Source organism: Alosa sapidissima, chromosome 7 (genome assembly GCF_018492685.1).
Source record: "Alosa sapidissima isolate fAloSap1 chromosome 7, fAloSap1.pri, whole genome shotgun sequence".
Classification (NCBI taxonomy): domain Eukaryota; kingdom Metazoa; phylum Chordata; class Actinopteri; order Clupeiformes; family Clupeidae; genus Alosa; species Alosa sapidissima.
The window spans coordinates 10,455,192-10,472,480 of NC_055963.1; the positions used below are offsets into that span (position 1 = coordinate 10,455,192).

Sequence of the window (17,289 nt, forward strand, 5' to 3'; positions counted from 1 at the left end):
TGTTGTTCCTTCCGTGCAAGTACTTCTTTGCATTGCAGATATACAGCAAGTTATGGTTATGTTTACTGTTTGATTATGCCCATTGGAAAGTCTTGAGCAGAATTAGACGGTCTGTTTTTTGTCACAGCCCTTACTTGAAAGCCTGCGTGTTATTTTAGTACATGACATGACCAGAATGCCATTTATTTTGTCCAATCAAGAACCATTACATTTTGTACCAATGGAATACAACAGTGCGTAATGCTCCACCCACACTGTAGTTACCAATATCACGCTGTCTTCAACCTTGATTCTTGGGCCTGGTAACTCGGAGTAGTCATAATAGTGCAAAGACAAGTGTTCAGAGGAGCCCGACATGTAAGTACAAAGTATATTGCTTGCCAGTTTGAACTATTGCAGCAAAGCGGGGAGCTGTTAATGTGTAAAGCTCTGAAACTTGTGAATGCTATTTCGTGTAGAATAGCTAACGTTTTCGTTAGCCAGGCTAACCCTCGGCGCAGAGGGCAGAATTTTATATGAAACCAGTCTATCTTACTGGTTAGTTATCTGGTTTGTCAGGCCAGTCAGCGAACTTGTTTTGCTTGGAGTATGTGATTCAATTCTCCAGCCAGCGTCACTCGGAAATTTTGCCTAGATAACGTTAAATGTAACGTTATTTGACAGCAAAGGTTTTGGTGGGGGTTGCTGTATTTGCTAAATTCGTTAAAGCTAGGCTAGTCAAATATCACCCTTGTTACAGCAACCTCAGCATAGTTGTGCTGACGGCCAAGGTGAGACGAAATAAGTAACGTTAGTCCTCGGCACCTTTTTGCTGTCCTCGGTTCTGTTTCAGCTCGCTTGAGTCATCTTCAGTTCTTCGCTTAGCAGCTAATATGTTGCGTGTTTATTGGAATGGAAAAGGTCTCATTACGTTAACATTTGCTCTCTGCACAAGGCTTGTGAATGCTGCAAGTACAGGGGAATAAACATTCCAGTGTCAAGCGTTGGCCCACATAGGGTGATATGGAGTACGAAAGGCGGTGAGTTGATAGTTTTTGCATGTCATAGAAAGTTAATTTTACTTTGTGGTTTTTGCATGCCCAGGGCTCCTTACCACAGTGCCTAGGAACACAGATCAAATGTCTCACTTGTTGACTTAGTATTGATTTGATCAATTCAGCGGTTTAACTATTCGATTGAAGCTTGACCCTAGCAGTGTTAAAGACAGGAGGGAAACCTGCAGTGTTACTTGATGACTTGACGCCTTACTTTGTTCTTCTGTTTGATGTCGCACCAGGGGTGGCCGAGGGGACCGCATTGGTCGCTATGGCAACAGCCTTGCTGAACATGACTTCAGAGACATGGACTACAGAGGGTATGGACAGGATGAGGCAGAGGCAGAGCCTGGTTATAAGGACCGTTCTGAGGACGAGCGGCAGTGTGGCCGTGATGACGGCATCGCCGGATCAGAAGATTTCTCCCCCACTCAGTTCGCGGACGGTCGATCGGGCTTTCAGCACAGGGGGATGCGGGGCACCAACCCAAGCAGATCAGGAAAGACTTTCCCCCGGGGTTCCCACTCCCAAGCCCAACCCCAGCAAGCTCAGCAGCAGAGATTCCGACTGGATGATCGGGACTTTGGGTTTGAGTTGGAGTCCAAGGGGCCCAGAAGGGATCACACATCCTTCAGAGGGCAGAAAAACTTTCCAGAGAATCAGGCCCATCACCCTGGAGACGGCCACGAAATGAAGGGCTGGGGTGCCAGGGCGTTTGCTGGCCAGGAAGAGCGCGGTGCAGCTCGACGAGGGGAAGAGGACCAGTTTGGCAGAGAGCTCGGCCACAGAAAGGTGACATCGATGTGAAGAAGGGGATCTTTTCCCCCTGATATTGTATACATCTTAAACCAGTGTGACAGTCATCTGCTGAATAGTAATACAATTTTGCTGGCATTCAGGCTTTCTCTGACACAGGCCAGGGTGGTAACAGCAGCAGAGAGGCGGGATTCAGCGCCGGCTCTGATTTGGGCCTGGACGAGGCCGAGCGCAGTGACCAGGACTACAGAGCAGAGCTGGACCAGGCACAGAAGCCCAGCAACATCATAATGCTGCGCACGCTCCCCCCAAACGCCACAGTCAACGAGGTCAGCACTTGCACCGCATGGCATGCCGTCTCGCTGATTTTGAAAGCATGCCTTTCTGTAACTCTCCATTATTCTAAGAAATATAATATTTTTTGCTGAATTGAGTTTTGTTTCTTGATATGAGTTGAATGCATTGTATATCACTGATGTATTTTTTTTTTCCAGATCCGCAACTTGCTGCAGGAGCAAGGAATTCAACCTCGTGAAGTTCGCCTAATGAGAAATAAGTCCTCAGGTGAGTTGACCGCTGATTGTGACTCTGGATCCTCCCCTTAGTCCCTGCTCCCTCTCTCTCGGTCTGCGTATATCTCTCTTTCTCGCTTGCCTTGAAGAGGCAGTCTTCCTGTTCTCGAGGTCTCTCACTCTCTCCTACTTTTACATTGTATTGTCTGGAGGGGAACTTTGATTCATCCCATTGCCGTCAACAAGCATCGTAGACCCTAAGAATCTGGCGCATTTGTCTCAACCTAGGCCTTAGTATCGTTCATTTTCTTTGTCTGATTTGTCTCCCTCCTTATCAGTTACTATTCTTTCGAACATGGTCTTGCTCTGTAACACCTAGTTTTGCTTCTTTATTAACCATAGAATCCGTGTCCTTGATTATATGCATTGACATCCACACCAACGAACAGCCAGACCAACGAACACACCCACACACACACACACACACACACACACACACACACACACACACATTCAGTATACTCACATACATTCAGTATAGTCACTCACAGCATACAGAAAAGCATGGTTTCCTCTCAGCGTTTAGTTGTATGCTGTCCCCCCTCCCTTCACGTTGGCTACCTCACTAAACCTCTCCACACTCATCTGGGACACCCAGAGGAAGGCATCCTCTCAGAGTAAGTATTTCTGCTCCCTCCCTGGCCTCCACTTTTGTTAGTCCCTCTTTTGCCTTTCTGTGAAAGGTCATTATTCACTGAAATGTGTTCCCTGTGCTAAATGTATGTCCTTATTTTGTTTGTGTTTGCCATTATAATGGCTTTTTTGTGTCTTGCTCTGCTCTGACAGTGGAAATTTCAGGTCATTATAGTAACAGGCAAGCAATGTCCATTGTAAGAGAAGTGGGTTTGAGACACTCTTTGCAAATTAACTATACTGTAAATGTTTTCCGGCCCAGTCAGTTCCTTGTATGCGAGCTTACACACTCGAAGTAGTCATCTTTTAATAAAAGTGTTATGTAACAACACAGGGAGCTTGGATCCTGCTGACACTGAATACAAATTTAGTTCCTCTTCTGGGGCTTGCTCTTCAAAAAACAATGGATGTTTTCACCCTTTCATGTCAACTCTTTGAATATCGCAGAACAGCAAGGGACATGTTTATATTCAGCTCATTGGATCACTTCTGATTTCAATGCAAATGGTCAGCCATTTTGGCAATTTAGCAACTAAGATAATGACCGAAATAAAAGATATTCTGCTGCAGCAGAGGCATATAAAGTAACACAGGATCCCAACTCCAAGGGCACCAGTGATGTGTGAGCTGGTATGTGGCTGTTTGTCTTTGCAGTCAAAGAGAGGTATTGCAAGCCTGTCTACGCAGGGGAAGGAGCTGTCTCCTGACCTCCTCATCTGAACAAATTACTCAGTGTGATGAGTGGTTAGAAAGCTTTCTGTCTTTCCTTGCTCCCCCTCTCTCTCTCTCTCTCTCTCTCTCTCTCTCTCTCTCTCTCTCTCTCTCTCTCTCTCTCTCTCTCTCTCTCTCTCTCTCTCTCTCTCGCGCTCCCTCTTTGTCTCTAAATCTTTCAGTCCGTCTCTGTCTCCCTCTTTCTCTCTCTGTCTCTCCTGTGAAGGCACTAACCCCTCACTGCATTGTTGTTGTTGTTGTTGTTGTTTTGTCACTGTGGCCCGGCGGCTGTGTCTCCAGGTCAAAGCCGAGGATTCGCCTTCGTCGAGTTTAATCACTTGCAGGAGGCCACCCGATGGATGGAGACCAACCAGGTCACTTTACACTGCACACATACACACACACACACACGCACACACACTCACACACACACACCTGCACATACACTCCTCACGCATACACACACACACAGACACACTGCTCATGTTCTCATCACGAGCACATACGTGTGTGTAGACATGCTTGAACACAACACGGGTGCAATGACCTTAAGTGAATGTACTGCAGTGTGGCTTGTATGTCTGTATTTATATTGACGGCCATTTTGAACTGTCTTGTTTTCCATCCCCCTCAAATGCAGTGCACCTCTGCCACTTTACTGAACAGGAGTAAAGGATCAGGTTTGCTTCTCATCAGGATTAGTATTAAAGGGGTGGATGTGAAGGGTTCTTCTAATTTTTTCTATTGTCAGCAACGGGGTAAAACAGGAATGAGGCAGCTCACTGAATGACCAATACCTCACACACATGGAGTGGAGTTTATGTAAAGTACCTCACTGCAGTGCAGATGTCATCAACCCCAAATGCATCCACTCTTCCTCTTTGCCTGTTTTTATTGGTTTGCTTGTTTTTTTTTTTTCTTTTGTTGACGTTGTCTGTTTTTATATCTCCCTGTTTCCTGCCAATTTGCCCCCAAACCCACCCCTGACATCCTCCCCACTTTCTCCCCCATCGTTGCTGTTTTGGGAGGAGTGTTTGTCTTACAAAGCCTCAGAATGAGGAGGTAATGAGGGCCATAGTGGTTAGTCAGGGTGCTGAAGCACAGACAGGCACATGGAGAGGACATCTTGTAGGCATTGTATTTATAAACCGTGTCTGCCTTAGGCCTGGAGCTGTCACTCATCCCTTCCCTGTAATGTTTTTTTCTGGCCTTTTGAGCACGTCTCTCTGACATCACAAGTGGATCAGGCTGATAGAAATCAAAAGAAGCCTGCTGGCTCAAAATAGACACAGAAGCAAGGGAGAAGGGTGCTGGGTAGATATGGCACTACAAGGCAGAACTGTCAGCCTCTGTGCCAGTCAACCATGATACTTGTTTGAAGGTGTCCAATTTGTGAAAAGCAAAATACTATTGCATTAGGCATGTCTGTCTGGTTTTTATTGCCTTTTCTTAAGTTTTCATTTGAGTTTATTCTGGTAGATGCTAAACTGGGTTCTTCTATCATAAATGCAGAGTGGATTTATTCTTAGGTTCACTTCAGCTTGTTTGCCTTTGCGCATGCTTGGATGCTACTTCAAAATGTATTGGATGATTTGGGAGGTTCTTTGCTGTCCTGTGGGGAAGGGTGCTGGGTGGATGGGTAGATGAATGGGTAGGATAAGCATCCTTGCTTCCATGTTTCCCCTCAAGGGGGGAGGTGGTCAGGGTGTGGGTCGGAGAGAGGGCCGTCCACACACACACACGTCCACTCTCACGCACACAGGCCAGTGTGTCCGTCCCATGCCCTTCAAGCCGAAGGTGACATCTCTCTTTCTCTCTCTCCCTCACTCTCTCTCTCTCACTATTTTTTCAGTCTTTCTCTTTTATTTGGTTCTGAGATCTTAAATCCTCTGTTTTTTCTACCCAATTCTCTCTCTCTCTTTCCCTCTCTCTCTCTCCCTCCCCATGACTTTTGAGGTGAGATCTTTCTCTCTCTTTCTCTCCCTCCCCATGACTTTTGAGGTGAGATCTCTCTCTCTCTCTCTCTCTCTCTCTCTCTCTCTCTCTCTCTCTCTCTCTCTCTCTCTCTCTCTCTCTCTCCTCTCTCTCTCTCTCTGTTTGGTATTATTCTGCTGGATCCGGATGCTTATTTTCTGTCTGTTTCTCTCCCTTTTCTTTCTCTTTCTCTTCCAGAGAGTGCTCATTATTTTAGGACAGCGGGTGTCCATGCACTATAGTGACCCCAAGCCACGTGCCAACGAGGACTGGCTCTGCAATAAGGTGGGGTACAAGTGGCCCATTTGTTTAAAGTGTCTTTTTGTGCCAAAAATATAATCAGGAGGCTATTTATATTGACCAAAGGCTCATCTGGCTGTTTTTCATTTCTCACATTTCTCATCTCTGTTTGAAGTGTGGAGTGCAGAACTTTAAAAGGCGTGAAAAATGCTTCAAGTGTAGCGTCCCAAAATCGGGTAGGTTAAGTGCCTTATGTAATATACCCTTTGCAAGGACATGATCATAAAGGCAGTATGTTGGATGCAACAAAGTGAAACATTGGGCTGACTTTGTCGACATGCCTCACAGAAGCTGAGCTGAAATTGCCTCTGGTGCAGAAGGACTTGCCCCTGGGGCAACTAAAGGATCCTGCCCAAGGTCTGTTGCCCCTGCCCACTCTCTACCAGCCCTCGGCTCCTCTACTGGCCTTGACCGCAGCGTCACAGGCAGCAGAGCTGGCAAATGACAGTGAGTCCTGCCTCCATCTATCTATCTATCTATCTATCTATCTATCTATCTAGCTAGCTCCTTTCACACACCTTTTCTGTCATACCACATTCCATCATATATCAGTCAAGTGACCATGGTAGACTCCAGGGCAGAGTGTTCCAGGGACAGGGACTCCAGTCAGAGCTGCTAAATTATATATCTCCACAGACCGAATTGAAAAGTAAATGGGCCTTTGGGTATAGCTGTGAGTGTAGATTTTTAGTGTGTTCTAGTTGTTTATTTTGGCTCACAGATGTTTAGTTAGTTGTGGTTAAAGGAAGGATTTTTGCATCTGTTTACGTGTATGTCTGCCGAGCGTAATTGATGCATTTCACACTCTAGCTCTGATCCTGAGGAACCTGGGACCCCACACTAATGTGGAGGCCATCCTGTCAGCGCTGGCTCCCTTCGCCACGCTTTCTCCTTCCAACGTGCGCCTCATCAAGGACAAGCAGACCCAAGTGAACCGCGGCTTCGCCTTCCTCCAGCTCACCACCATTGTGGTAAGACACGGGAACACTGGTCCCCCAGCTACACAGAAAAAACTAGTCAGTGTCTCCTCAAATCACACTCTAATTTGATTGTTATTTTCTCTGTGGTCCTTTAAAAGACATTCCCTCATGAGCTATCTCAGCGTTGTCATCTCTAATGTGTGTCGTTCTGTCCTTGCAGGAGGCCTCACAGCTCCTCCAGATCCTTCAGGCTCTACAGCCTCCTCTGGCCATTGACGGCAAAGTCATCGCGGTGGAGTTTGCCAAGGGCTCCAAGCGGTATGGCTGGGCTACAATTTAGCCTTTTTTTTTTTCTCTCTGGTGTTCAGACTGAAAATGAATGTGCCCAGCAGTGAGTGTATGGGTCATGCTTCATTTAATGATGTCTGTGATTCTCTCTTTATTCCATTTTATGCTCCTATTTCTAATAATACAATTTCTTTTTGAACCCGTCCATACATTTTTTCAATTACCCTCTTTTGCTCCCTCTTCTCCTCTTTCTTTTCCTGTCTTGCCCTCAATATTTCCCTTTCTTTTGCTCCATCTCTTTCTTTCTTTCTTCTTCTTTCTTTCTTTCTTTCTTTCTCTCTCTCTCTCTCTCTCTCTCTCTCTCTCTCTCTCTCTCTCTCTCTCTCTCTCTCTCTCTCTCTCTCTCTCTCTCTCTCTCTCTCTCTCTCTCTCTCTCTCTCTCTATCTCAGTGATGTGTTTCTTACTGATGGGAGTCGTGTCAGTGCCGCCACAGTGGCCAGCACAGCCATAGCGGCAGCGCAGTGGGCTGTTTCACAGGTGCGTTCTACACCAGACCTTTAGAGAGTCCACAATGTATTCTGTATGTAGGCTGGTCTTTACTCCAGAATGTAACCCTCTGCCTCTCTGTCTCTGTGATTTGCTCCTCCTCAGAATGCCCAGCTAGGCTCAGGTGTGGCCCAGGCTAGTGATATTGCAGTGTACCAGCAGGGTGCAGTGTTGTCCATGTTTGGGCAGGAGAGGCAGGATGGAGTAGTGTCTGATGGTTTGGGCCACAAGGGGCTGAGTGCGATAGCAGGCGCCAACCTTGCCGTCCTCTGGCCTCATGGGAGCCTATGAAGGTGAATAACTGCTGGAGGTAAACAGCCCTTCAAAGGTTTTCCTGAAGTTATGAATTAAGATGTCATTGAATTTGTGCGTTGTCTTTTGTCCCTTTAGTGGTCACATCTGAAGCGAAAGTTTCTGCTGTCACGATCGCTCCAGCACAAGTTCATCTTATCTCCACGGCAACATCCGCACAGTCCAATCCGGTAATGAGACCCCCCCCCACCTGCACTCTTAAGATCACAGCCTGTTGAGTCGCTCTGTGAGCTAAAGATGTTTAGATTATTGAAAATGTAGATCATCATAGCATACTAATCTCTCTTCTCTTAACTTCTCTGCCATGCCTTGAAGCAGGCCCATGGAGCTGCAACCGTGGAGATCATTGGCAAACCCCAGCCTGCCACTCCTAGCCATCCATCAGTACCGGGGACGTCATCAGAGCTTCCTCAGTACCGTACGTTTCCATTCAGTGCTGCAGGGGGGTTAGGGGTGGGCATCTGGGCAAATAACTACCTTTGCAGCACTGCCAAAGCGTGGTGGTGGTGTTTTTGAGCTTTGATGGCTCTTTTAGTGATTGTTACGGCCAGCTCGTGAACAGACCGCAACATAAAGGGAGACAACAACAGTTTCAAATTTAACCATTTATTAATATTGATCGCAACATTAACAAACTATAGTGTCTAGGGAGATGAATGTTGAAGAGTGCGTGTATGCGTGAATGTAAATGGTAGTAGGCTATCAGCATGTAAGATGAGTAAGTGAAAGGCAAAAGGGGGAAAATAGAAATAAAGAGGAGAGAAAGAATAACGTGCCAGTGTAAAGGACTATCAAAGTGCCTACCGAGAGAGAGAGAGAACCCCTTTTATAGCCCCACCCAATACAGGTGCATCTAATAATGTAATTAGTCTAACCAGGCCCAGCCCTGCCCATGCACTGACAGGCCAGGACCTGAAGGGGGCACAGGGGGTCGTAACATGATGTAGTCAAGATTGCAGACAAGACCATATTTATGCTGTAACTCTCCACCTGAATATGGTTCATTCTTAATGTGTTCTTAGCTCATTTTAACGTGTTCTTAGTTCATTTTAACGTGTTCTTAGTTCATCTTAATGTGTTCTTAGTTCATTTTAATGTGTTCTTGTTGATGGACTAACATGCAGCTTGTGTCTGCCCTTAGCTGTTCCTGATGTCTCCACTTATCAGTATGACGAGAGCTCGGGGTATTACTACGACCCCCTGACTGGCCTTTACTATGATGCTAACTCACAGGTAACTAACCAACCAACAAGGATTTTGTACAGTCTGAATGGCTTACTGGACTGTACCTCTATACTACTTTCTACTATCTTTACTTTAATTGTCTCCAAGTACATGACTTTTATTTTCTTTTTCTTTTCAGTACTACTACAATTCCCATACGCAACAGTACATGTATTGGGATGGAGAGAAAAGGACCTACGTTCCAGCATCATCCCAAACAGACGGTGCTAGTGGTGCTGATTCCGCATCTCTCGATGCCTCTCAAGGCAAGGACAAGAAGGACAAGCCCAAGACAAAAACTGCTCAGCAGGTAGACCTCACATCTCATCAGTATTACATCTAGGATTGTGCATACTGTACATGTCTTAGGGTCCATAAGGATGCATTTTTTTGGAGGAATGTCACCTTCGGGGGGTTTTGTAGGATATTCAGTGTCATATTTGAACCTTTTTATATTGTATTTATCATATTTCAAGAGGAGCCCAAATAGGTTCTGTCTTTTATTTAAATGGTGCCTAACGAGCAGTGTTTGCTGTTATAAATGGTGTGTAACTAGCAGTGTTTGCTGTTTTAAATGGTGCCTAACGAGCAGTGTTTGCTGTTTTTGACAGATAGCGAAGGACATGGAGAGGTGGGCCAAGAGCCTGAACAGACAGAAGGAGAACGTGCGCTCGCTGTCCTCTTCTGCCTCCACCTCCTCCAACCCCGTAGCACGGGGCCCTGGACAGGGCCGGCCCGACGACCGCCGAGAATCCGCCAGCGCAGACGCGGGATACACCATTCTGGAGAAGAAGGCAAGACTCTCTCTCTCAGAAATACTCTCTGAACATGAGTGTTCATGCTCAGAACTCACTAATGCATGCTTTTAAACGAGTCGGTAAAAGTGTAATTTATGTTTGTGTTCTCCCAGGGTGCTCTGTCCGAAAGACCTCATATTCTCCTAGAACAGATCAAGCATCCAGAGGAGAGAGAGGTATAGATATTTCTTCTGTGTCTGTCTATCCATATCTATTCTTTCCTTTGTTTCTTCCTCCTCAATTCCCATGTGTTTAGTCAGCCATCAGTGTACGCCTCCTTGTCCACTAGTTCAGGCTCCTCTTTGTCCACTGGCTCTAGCTGTTAATTCTCCCTTTGTCCCCTATGCATGTGCCCGGTCGTAGCGGACACCTCCTCGTCCTCTGGTTGCTGCCTACAGTGGCGAGACAGACAGTGATGAGGAGGGGACAGAGAAGGAGGAGCGACTAACAGACTGGTCCAAGCTGGCCTGCCTACTGTGTAGGAGGCAGTTCCCAAGTAAAGAGGCCCTTATTCGCCACCAGCAGCTCTCTGAGCTGCATAAGGTATGCAGTTGGCTGATGTCCAACTTCCTCCAATGTTTTTGTTAAAAAATAAAGATCTATACTGTATGTATCTATACTGGACTAAAGACTTGGGCATGATGACAAGAGATTATGTCTCTTTACTACTGTGTCTCTTTACTCGATAAATGAAGGTTCTTTGTTTTATTGCATGTTACTTACACCTTGGTGCCAAGTCCAAAACAACTGTGTACTGTATTTGACTACAATAAAATACTTTACCTGTGATGCTGAAGTGTGTGTTTTTTTTTCTCCTCAGCAAAACCTGGAGCAGAGGAGGGCCCGGCAGGGCCAGCAGGAGGGCCCAGGAGGAGCAGACAGCGAGGTGAGATTTCCAGGAGCATTCCTGATTTTCCTTTCTAAAACTGATAGTTCCGGTCCTTGATTGTGATTGGCTGAATCACGTTCGATGCCGTTGTAAAATCCAGCACAAACATACACCTTGACCGCATTCCGTTCTATATTACTTTGCTACCACAACTTGATACAAAAGTTAAAGCTTTGTCTCGATGTTGCTTGGCAACCATTCAGATAGAGGAAATATATTTCTTGCGGAAGAATGATTATCTAGGAATAACTCCGTTATATTTCTAGTTGCTGTACCTTTACTTTATGAAACTTTGCCAGGTATTTATAGTAACAGTTTTAGAAAAGCAATAAGCCACTCGAGTCCGTAGGTTACGCTAATTCTACAACAGCAAAGGGGGGTTTTAGGCACTCCGCTAGCGCAGAGATTCTACAACGCCCTTTAGCTGTTGTAGAATCAGCGTAACCTACGACCTCTCGGGGCTTGTTGCTTAAATTTGCCTGTATTCCGTCTTAATCTGATCACTCCCTTAAATCCACTGTTTTCTTGTCAGTTTGACTGATTTCTGATGTGGTGTATTTTTCATGTCAGATGAGGTACAGAGACCGGGCTGCAGAAAGGAGGGATAAGGGGGGCATCCTCGACGAACCAGAGGCCAAGAAATGGAAGTTCAACCCCATGTAAGAATGTTCTCCACTCCAATTACATAAAACACTGTCATTATTACAACTCCATGGGAATTCTTCATGTTCTGTTAATAGCTCCATATTGGCATTCAGGTTGTTAAAGCCGACAGACTGGAAAACATTTTCATAGCATTGATTGGAAAACCTCCCCGGGAATTGTTGTCCTAATATATTTTATATAACCACTGCTTATGTGTTATCAGTTATATGTCATTGTCATTTGTCATAAATGGATATCTGCGTTGACCAACACCTCTACCTTCATGTGCCAGCGATGGGCCCTCGGGCATCAGCCTCGGAGCGCGGATGCTGCAGGGTGGAGTGAAGAAAGGCCTTCTGCTCCGCAACATGCCCACCGACTGAGAAGCAGTCCTGCATCCCCCGCCCACCCCAGCCTCCTCATCCTCCTCATTCAGTTCACTCAGCATCACTCAGCCTGGTCTGTCCTGGAGGACCCTGCATGGACTACAGTGTTCAACTCTGTTCTTGGCCGTTAACCGTTGCACCAAATGCACCTTTTGGTCTTCCTCATGGGGCCGCATGTGCTCTTCAACTGAAGCTTTTTTTTTTTTGCCGTCACCTGGCACATGTTCATGATGACCTCACGTTGGTCTGTATGTCAAAAAAAAAAAAAAAAAAAAAACTGCCTTCAAAACTCACCTTGTACATTACATTCATATTTTAAACTTGAAAAAAGAAATAGGAAATGTAACTTTTCCATGGGACTGCTCCAAAATGACTTGCCTTTAGCTGAAGTACAGGTTATGGTGTGATTATCCTGTTTCTTGCTATGCACGGAGATTAATGCTCAGACATACACTCCTATGCAAAGACTTGATGGCGTGAAAGAGCATTAGCAGCGTTGTTGTGAAGTGTGACTGTTGAAGATGAAGTGTATAAAAGGGAATGTGTGTGTGTGTGTGTGTGTGTGTGTGTGTGTGTGTGTGTGTGTGTGAGAGAGAGATATATGTGAAATATATATGTGTGAAATATATTTGTCCTTGGTTATAGTCACATGGTTTGAGACTTGTTTGTAATTCTAAGTTTGTCATTTAGTCAACCCCATTTACAGAGATGCATTCCTATGTGTCATGGCTAATGCTGTTGAATTATATGTGCCGTTTTGTTTGTATTTGTTTTGCAATTGTAAATTGAAATGCCAATGATGTAATCTTAAGTCTTAAAACATATGCCTGTGTTACCTTTTATCTATTTATAATTTGACTGTTTTTATCAGAAGAGTGTGTTGTGAATGAATGGTTTTCCTGGAAATCCAGTGTGAATCAGAGAAGTGGGAGTTTTACGTAATGAACTTTTGCGTAATTTTGTACTGTTCTTAACACAAGCGCAATGAGATAATTCCCCTGTGTATTTCCTCTTTGTGTGTTGGGTGTTGGAATTGCACAACAGAATGCATTTGCACAATATATTGTGACCATAGGTATGTATAGGAGAAACCTAATACACAAACGAGTAAATCTGTACATATCTATAATAAGGGATGATGATGTTGCCGTCACCCTGTTTTTTACACAGACCTGTTGGATATGGAAACAGCTGGTTAAAAAAACACAGTCAGTAGTATACTAGCTCCTGCGTTTGATGTAGTCAGCAGATGTTACAAAAAAAAACAATTAAAGTAAATTAACCAGAACTCTGTCATTGAACGTGTACTTAATGAATAAGATAATCCTCAACATATAGTTTCCACCTATTTTTGGACTGTTAACTAAGAGAACTTAGTCACTTGTCAGGAAGTGGTACTGTTTCCATGGTAACTAGTGTAAACTGTTGGGGAGAGGGATTGTTAGGCCTGTCTAATGAAAATTCTTGTTGATAAAAATTGGTAATATCAATCAGCTTGTCACACCGTGATTACCCGTGGACCTCGTCATTTGTTTAATTTACAAGGTTTGATGACAACGAATAATGGCTTATTCTCATGAGAGTTTGTAATGTTAACGTAGCTTAACGTTGTGTTAGGCTTTGCTACCGTTAACGCTACCGTGGACACCATCTATGGTGGACACCATGATAAAGTTATCTTAACTTTTTTCACAAATTATGTGTAAATAGCTGTGCTTTAAAATACACAAACCGTTATTTCTTACATCGTATGTATGCTATGATGTATGTAGGTTTCAATGGCTGTAACAGTTAATTAAATATTCAAGAACTGTTTTGACACCCAACAGGAAAAGCATCTAGATTAGCTAAAAGCTAACGGATTCATGATGTCTGACCTAGAAGATGACGAATTAAGAGGACTGGACCCAGGTGAATCAGAAGATGATGGAACTAAATATTTTGATGAAGGACAAACGGAGGAAGCCAATTTGCAACTACAGTATAAGGTTCTCATAAAATTTATCTTAGTCCTTCATATACTGAAATCCATCAACGATTCTAGATTTTATGACTTCTATCTCCTTTCACTGCATTCAGGTCCCATCTTGTGCAGTGACACAGGACATGATTAAAGATGGCCTTTCTTTGTTGTGTCGCACAGGGAATGGTTTGTCACATGCCTTTGTTAAGCTTGAACTTGTAGATAGGTGAGTCACATGCCTGCCTTGAAAGAACTGAACCACAATTTAGCATAAGTCAGAAGTATTCAGTTTTCAAACACCTATTCTGTTGGCTCCCTCTCTAGGAGCCTGACCGACATCAGTCTCCTTGAGTCCTTTGTGCACCTGCGTTTCATAGACCTATCCACCAACCACCTGTCGGACCTCAATCCTCTGGCTAAACTCACCCAGCTGCTTTGGCTGAAGTTGGATGGGAACCATGTCCGGGAGTGTAGAGGGCAGAGGCTGGAGCCACTCATCTACCTGCAGTGGTTCAGTATCGCCAAGAACCGCCTCCAAGATGTAGAGGGGCTCAGTGGGCCTGCTCTAGAGACCCTTAACCTCACTGGTTAGTTTAGTTGCTCTATCAAAAGAATTTGTCTTTTCATGTGGCTTTACCATCAGCAATTGTAGAACTGTGTCATGGAAATTCAACTTCGCCTGTTTTTATTTAATTTATTTCAGCATATTTTGAGATCATTAATACACACTGAATTGTTTGTATCACATATTCAAATTCATTTGAACGGTTACAGGTAATAGTATTCAGAGGATGCAAGGTCTGCAGTGCAATAAACTGACCAACCTGGTTACACTTGAGCTGAGAGGAAATCGTTTGGAGACCACAGAGGACCTGTATTTGCCCAATCTTCGCCGACTTTACCTGGTACCGTATTGCAGTGAATCATTTTAAATAGCAGTATCTTTTTTGCAGTTTGTTTTAACCTTTAACCTTAGCTTTTAAGGTTAAAGGTCAAAGGGTTATATTTCACTGTGTTCTTTCCATGTAAATCCATGTAATAATCCAAAAAGTATATTCACACATACATTCAGTTTGTGCTTTAAAAGAAAAAGGTATTTTCCCCTATAATCTCTACATATGCTGTGAAGCGCCAGTCTACTGATGGAAGACTTCTCTGTCCCAAGTTTTTGGTCTGATTTCCACACTCTCTCCAGGCCCAGAATATCATCAAGCGTCTGGAGGGGCTCCACAAGCTGGAGCGTTTGACCATCCTGCATCTGCGAGACAACCAGCTGGAGACTCTGGATGGAATCAGTCCCAACATGAAGTCTCTGCAGTACCTGAATGTCAGGTGAGAGTCATATTTGCATTTACATACTAATGGAGGGGTCTGCCCTCAGATGAGTGATTGCGTGTTTTGCAGACCTTTCTATTATACTAGCCTATCTCTGAGCGTTATTAGCTCAATTCACCAATATTAATTATTTAACAGGGTGTGCAGGGTTATTGTTATTTTGTCTGCATGTGCAATGAAGAAATGCTTGTAGTTATAATGGACTTTACAGTGCAGGAAGAGTACTTTTCCATCAGTAGGTGAACTATCTGGGAATCCTATCATCCTGTTGTTGTGTTCGCAGCATCCTGAATCACACAAGTTGTAAGAACCAAATAAGTTACACACTGTGTTGTACATAGTGAATGCCCCTAGTTGCATCATCTGTCTGGGGAGATTAAATCAAAAATCAGTTTCTCTCCTTTCATGCCCATAGCAGAGGTATTCTTGACAGAGAGTGTGTCTTGCCTTCCCTTGCCTATGAATGAGAACAGATGGTCAAGATCAACACTTGATCTTTAGAAAGGCAGTTTATGAAATGTTGTCATCGTAAGTCATGTCTATTCTCTAATCAAAAGGCTCCCTTGTGCTCATGTGCCCTGTTCCTTTAAGGGGTAACCTAATATTTTCCCGGAGTGCCTTGCGTAGCCTAGCGGGTGTGGCAGACACATTACGAGCACTGGTGTTGGCTGAGAATCCCATCATGGAGACCGACGAATACAGGCTGTTTGTTCTATCACAGCTCCCTCTACTGGAGAGACTGGATAAGGAACCTGCCTCTGAGGAAGAGAAGGCTGATGCTCTGGAGAGACAAAAGGTATGGGAACAGAGAAAAACACTCACATGCTTTGTTTGTGGATTGTTTTCAATGGGTCACAACTATTAAAGTCTAATGAACATGTGGCTTATGGTAAGTAGAGGAAATAGTATGTATGTTTTCAGTACTTGTGCATCCAGGTTTGATCTAAGACACAGTTCAATGAATTCATGGAATACCATCTCATTTGATCCCTATCCCTAACTAAGTGCATCTTTTTTTCAGGACTTTCAAGATGAAGATCCAAAAGAGTAGTAACAACTACAGCATCCGGCTTGCTTTATACTGTCTACAGTGCATACTTGACCTCTTCCGATATAGAGCCCGGTAGACAAGGAAGTTAATGCGGGCCATGATTCTGTAAGCAACACTGCATGTGTTTGTAACATGCTTAAACTGTGGTATGTTGTACCACAAAAACCAGATTAAAAAAACACATATTTATGTAGGCTCTGTACATTGTACAGATCTAGGAACTTTTTTTAATAAAGGTATTTTCTAATGTATTCAGGGATATCTGGATGTGTGAATTGTAATTATGGTTATGGTTATTGTATTTAGCAGATGCTTTTGTCCAAAGTGACTTATAGAATATTAACCTACCTACTGACATACTTATTGTAAGTAACTTATTAAATTGTGAACTCTAATTTCACTGATAATGAGTAAAAAAGAGTGCTGAAAAGATAAGTTCATTCATTGATGATGTGTCGTTAAAACAAGGTTGTGCTGTACTTCTGGGCAGGCCTAACCAGTTCTGGCCATTTCTTGCTCTTGGCCTTTTTCCAGCTCCTGTGGCAGTTGGAAGGAATGCATTCTTTAGGGCTATGCAAAAATAGTATTATTCCTGACACAGTACTACTACACATACAAATAGCACTGATAGTTCTGATCATATCAAATACAAAGTTGAATAAATGTAAATAGAGAGTAGAGGCAATCAAATATCCTAAATGGAGTGGCATGCCAGTATGCATTGACAAAGGGTGGGGCACCTGGATGGGCTTTTGAACCAACTGATTGGAGAGAATATCAACCTTATTACAAATCTCATTTATACTATAAAGACCTTAAGAAAATAGGGATAGGCCTAAGGTTTTAGCTCATGCGTCACAACCAAGTTTACCTAGTAAGTATGAGAGAGCAAAATTTGCTACTTCCTTGTTGGCAATGGTCTGCTACCTCAGTGTCTAACTTAAAGGTACAG

General features: G+C 43.9%; 2 protein-coding genes across 2 annotated transcripts; both read left to right on the plus strand.

The window, feature by feature from the left end:
- Window positions 1-234: 234 nt before the first annotated feature.
- On the plus strand, window positions 235-13,276 carry rbm10 (RNA binding motif protein 10). Its single transcript, XM_042097781.1, has 23 exons — window positions 235-357; window positions 935-1,019; window positions 1,277-1,826; window positions 1,934-2,119; window positions 2,285-2,354; window positions 4,007-4,080; window positions 5,879-5,965; window positions 6,096-6,156; window positions 6,269-6,427; window positions 6,791-6,951; window positions 7,121-7,218; window positions 7,639-7,726; window positions 7,841-8,024; window positions 8,126-8,217; window positions 8,363-8,465; window positions 9,189-9,280; window positions 9,411-9,581; window positions 9,883-10,065; window positions 10,182-10,244; window positions 10,432-10,611; window positions 10,889-10,954; window positions 11,528-11,616; window positions 11,895-13,276. Exons 2-23 carry the CDS (start codon window positions 1,003-1,005, stop codon window positions 11,983-11,985), a joined length of 2,865 nt encoding a protein of 954 aa, XP_041953715.1. The 5' UTR covers window positions 235-357; window positions 935-1,002; the 3' UTR covers window positions 11,986-13,276.
- A 109-nt stretch (window positions 13,277-13,385) lies between these two features.
- On the plus strand, window positions 13,386-16,588 carry lrrc23 (leucine rich repeat containing 23). The gene is made up of 8 exons (XM_042097681.1): window positions 13,386-13,533; window positions 13,818-13,976; window positions 14,068-14,177; window positions 14,276-14,538; window positions 14,726-14,856; window positions 15,147-15,283; window positions 15,878-16,082; window positions 16,308-16,588. Exons 2-8 carry the CDS (start codon window positions 13,854-13,856, stop codon window positions 16,335-16,337), a joined length of 999 nt encoding a protein of 332 aa, XP_041953615.1. The 5' UTR covers window positions 13,386-13,533; window positions 13,818-13,853; the 3' UTR covers window positions 16,338-16,588.
- The last annotated feature ends 701 nt before the right edge of the window (window positions 16,589-17,289 follow it).

What these genes read in the sequence shown, in the direction of transcription:
- lrrc23 (XM_042097681.1), top strand. Translation starts at nt 13,854, where the DNA reads ATGATGTCTGACCTAGAAGATGACGAATTAAGAGGACTGGACCCAGGT. An exon ending in AAGCTTGAACTTGTAGATAG is followed by an intron (nt 14,178 to 14,275) that starts GTGAGTCACATG and finishes CTCCCTCTCTAG; the next exon opens with GAGCCTGACCGACATCAGTC. An exon ending in CTGCAGTACCTGAATGTCAG is followed by an intron (nt 15,284 to 15,877) that starts GTGAGAGTCATA and finishes TGTTCCTTTAAG; the next exon opens with GGGTAACCTAATATTTTCCC.
- rbm10 (XM_042097781.1), top strand. An exon ending in AGGACTGGCTCTGCAATAAG is followed by an intron (nt 5,966 to 6,095) that starts GTGGGGTACAAG and finishes CTCTGTTTGAAG; the next exon opens with TGTGGAGTGCAGAACTTTAA. An exon ending in CAGGAGGAGCAGACAGCGAG is followed by an intron (nt 10,955 to 11,527) that starts GTGAGATTTCCA and finishes TTTTCATGTCAG; the next exon opens with ATGAGGTACAGAGACCGGGC.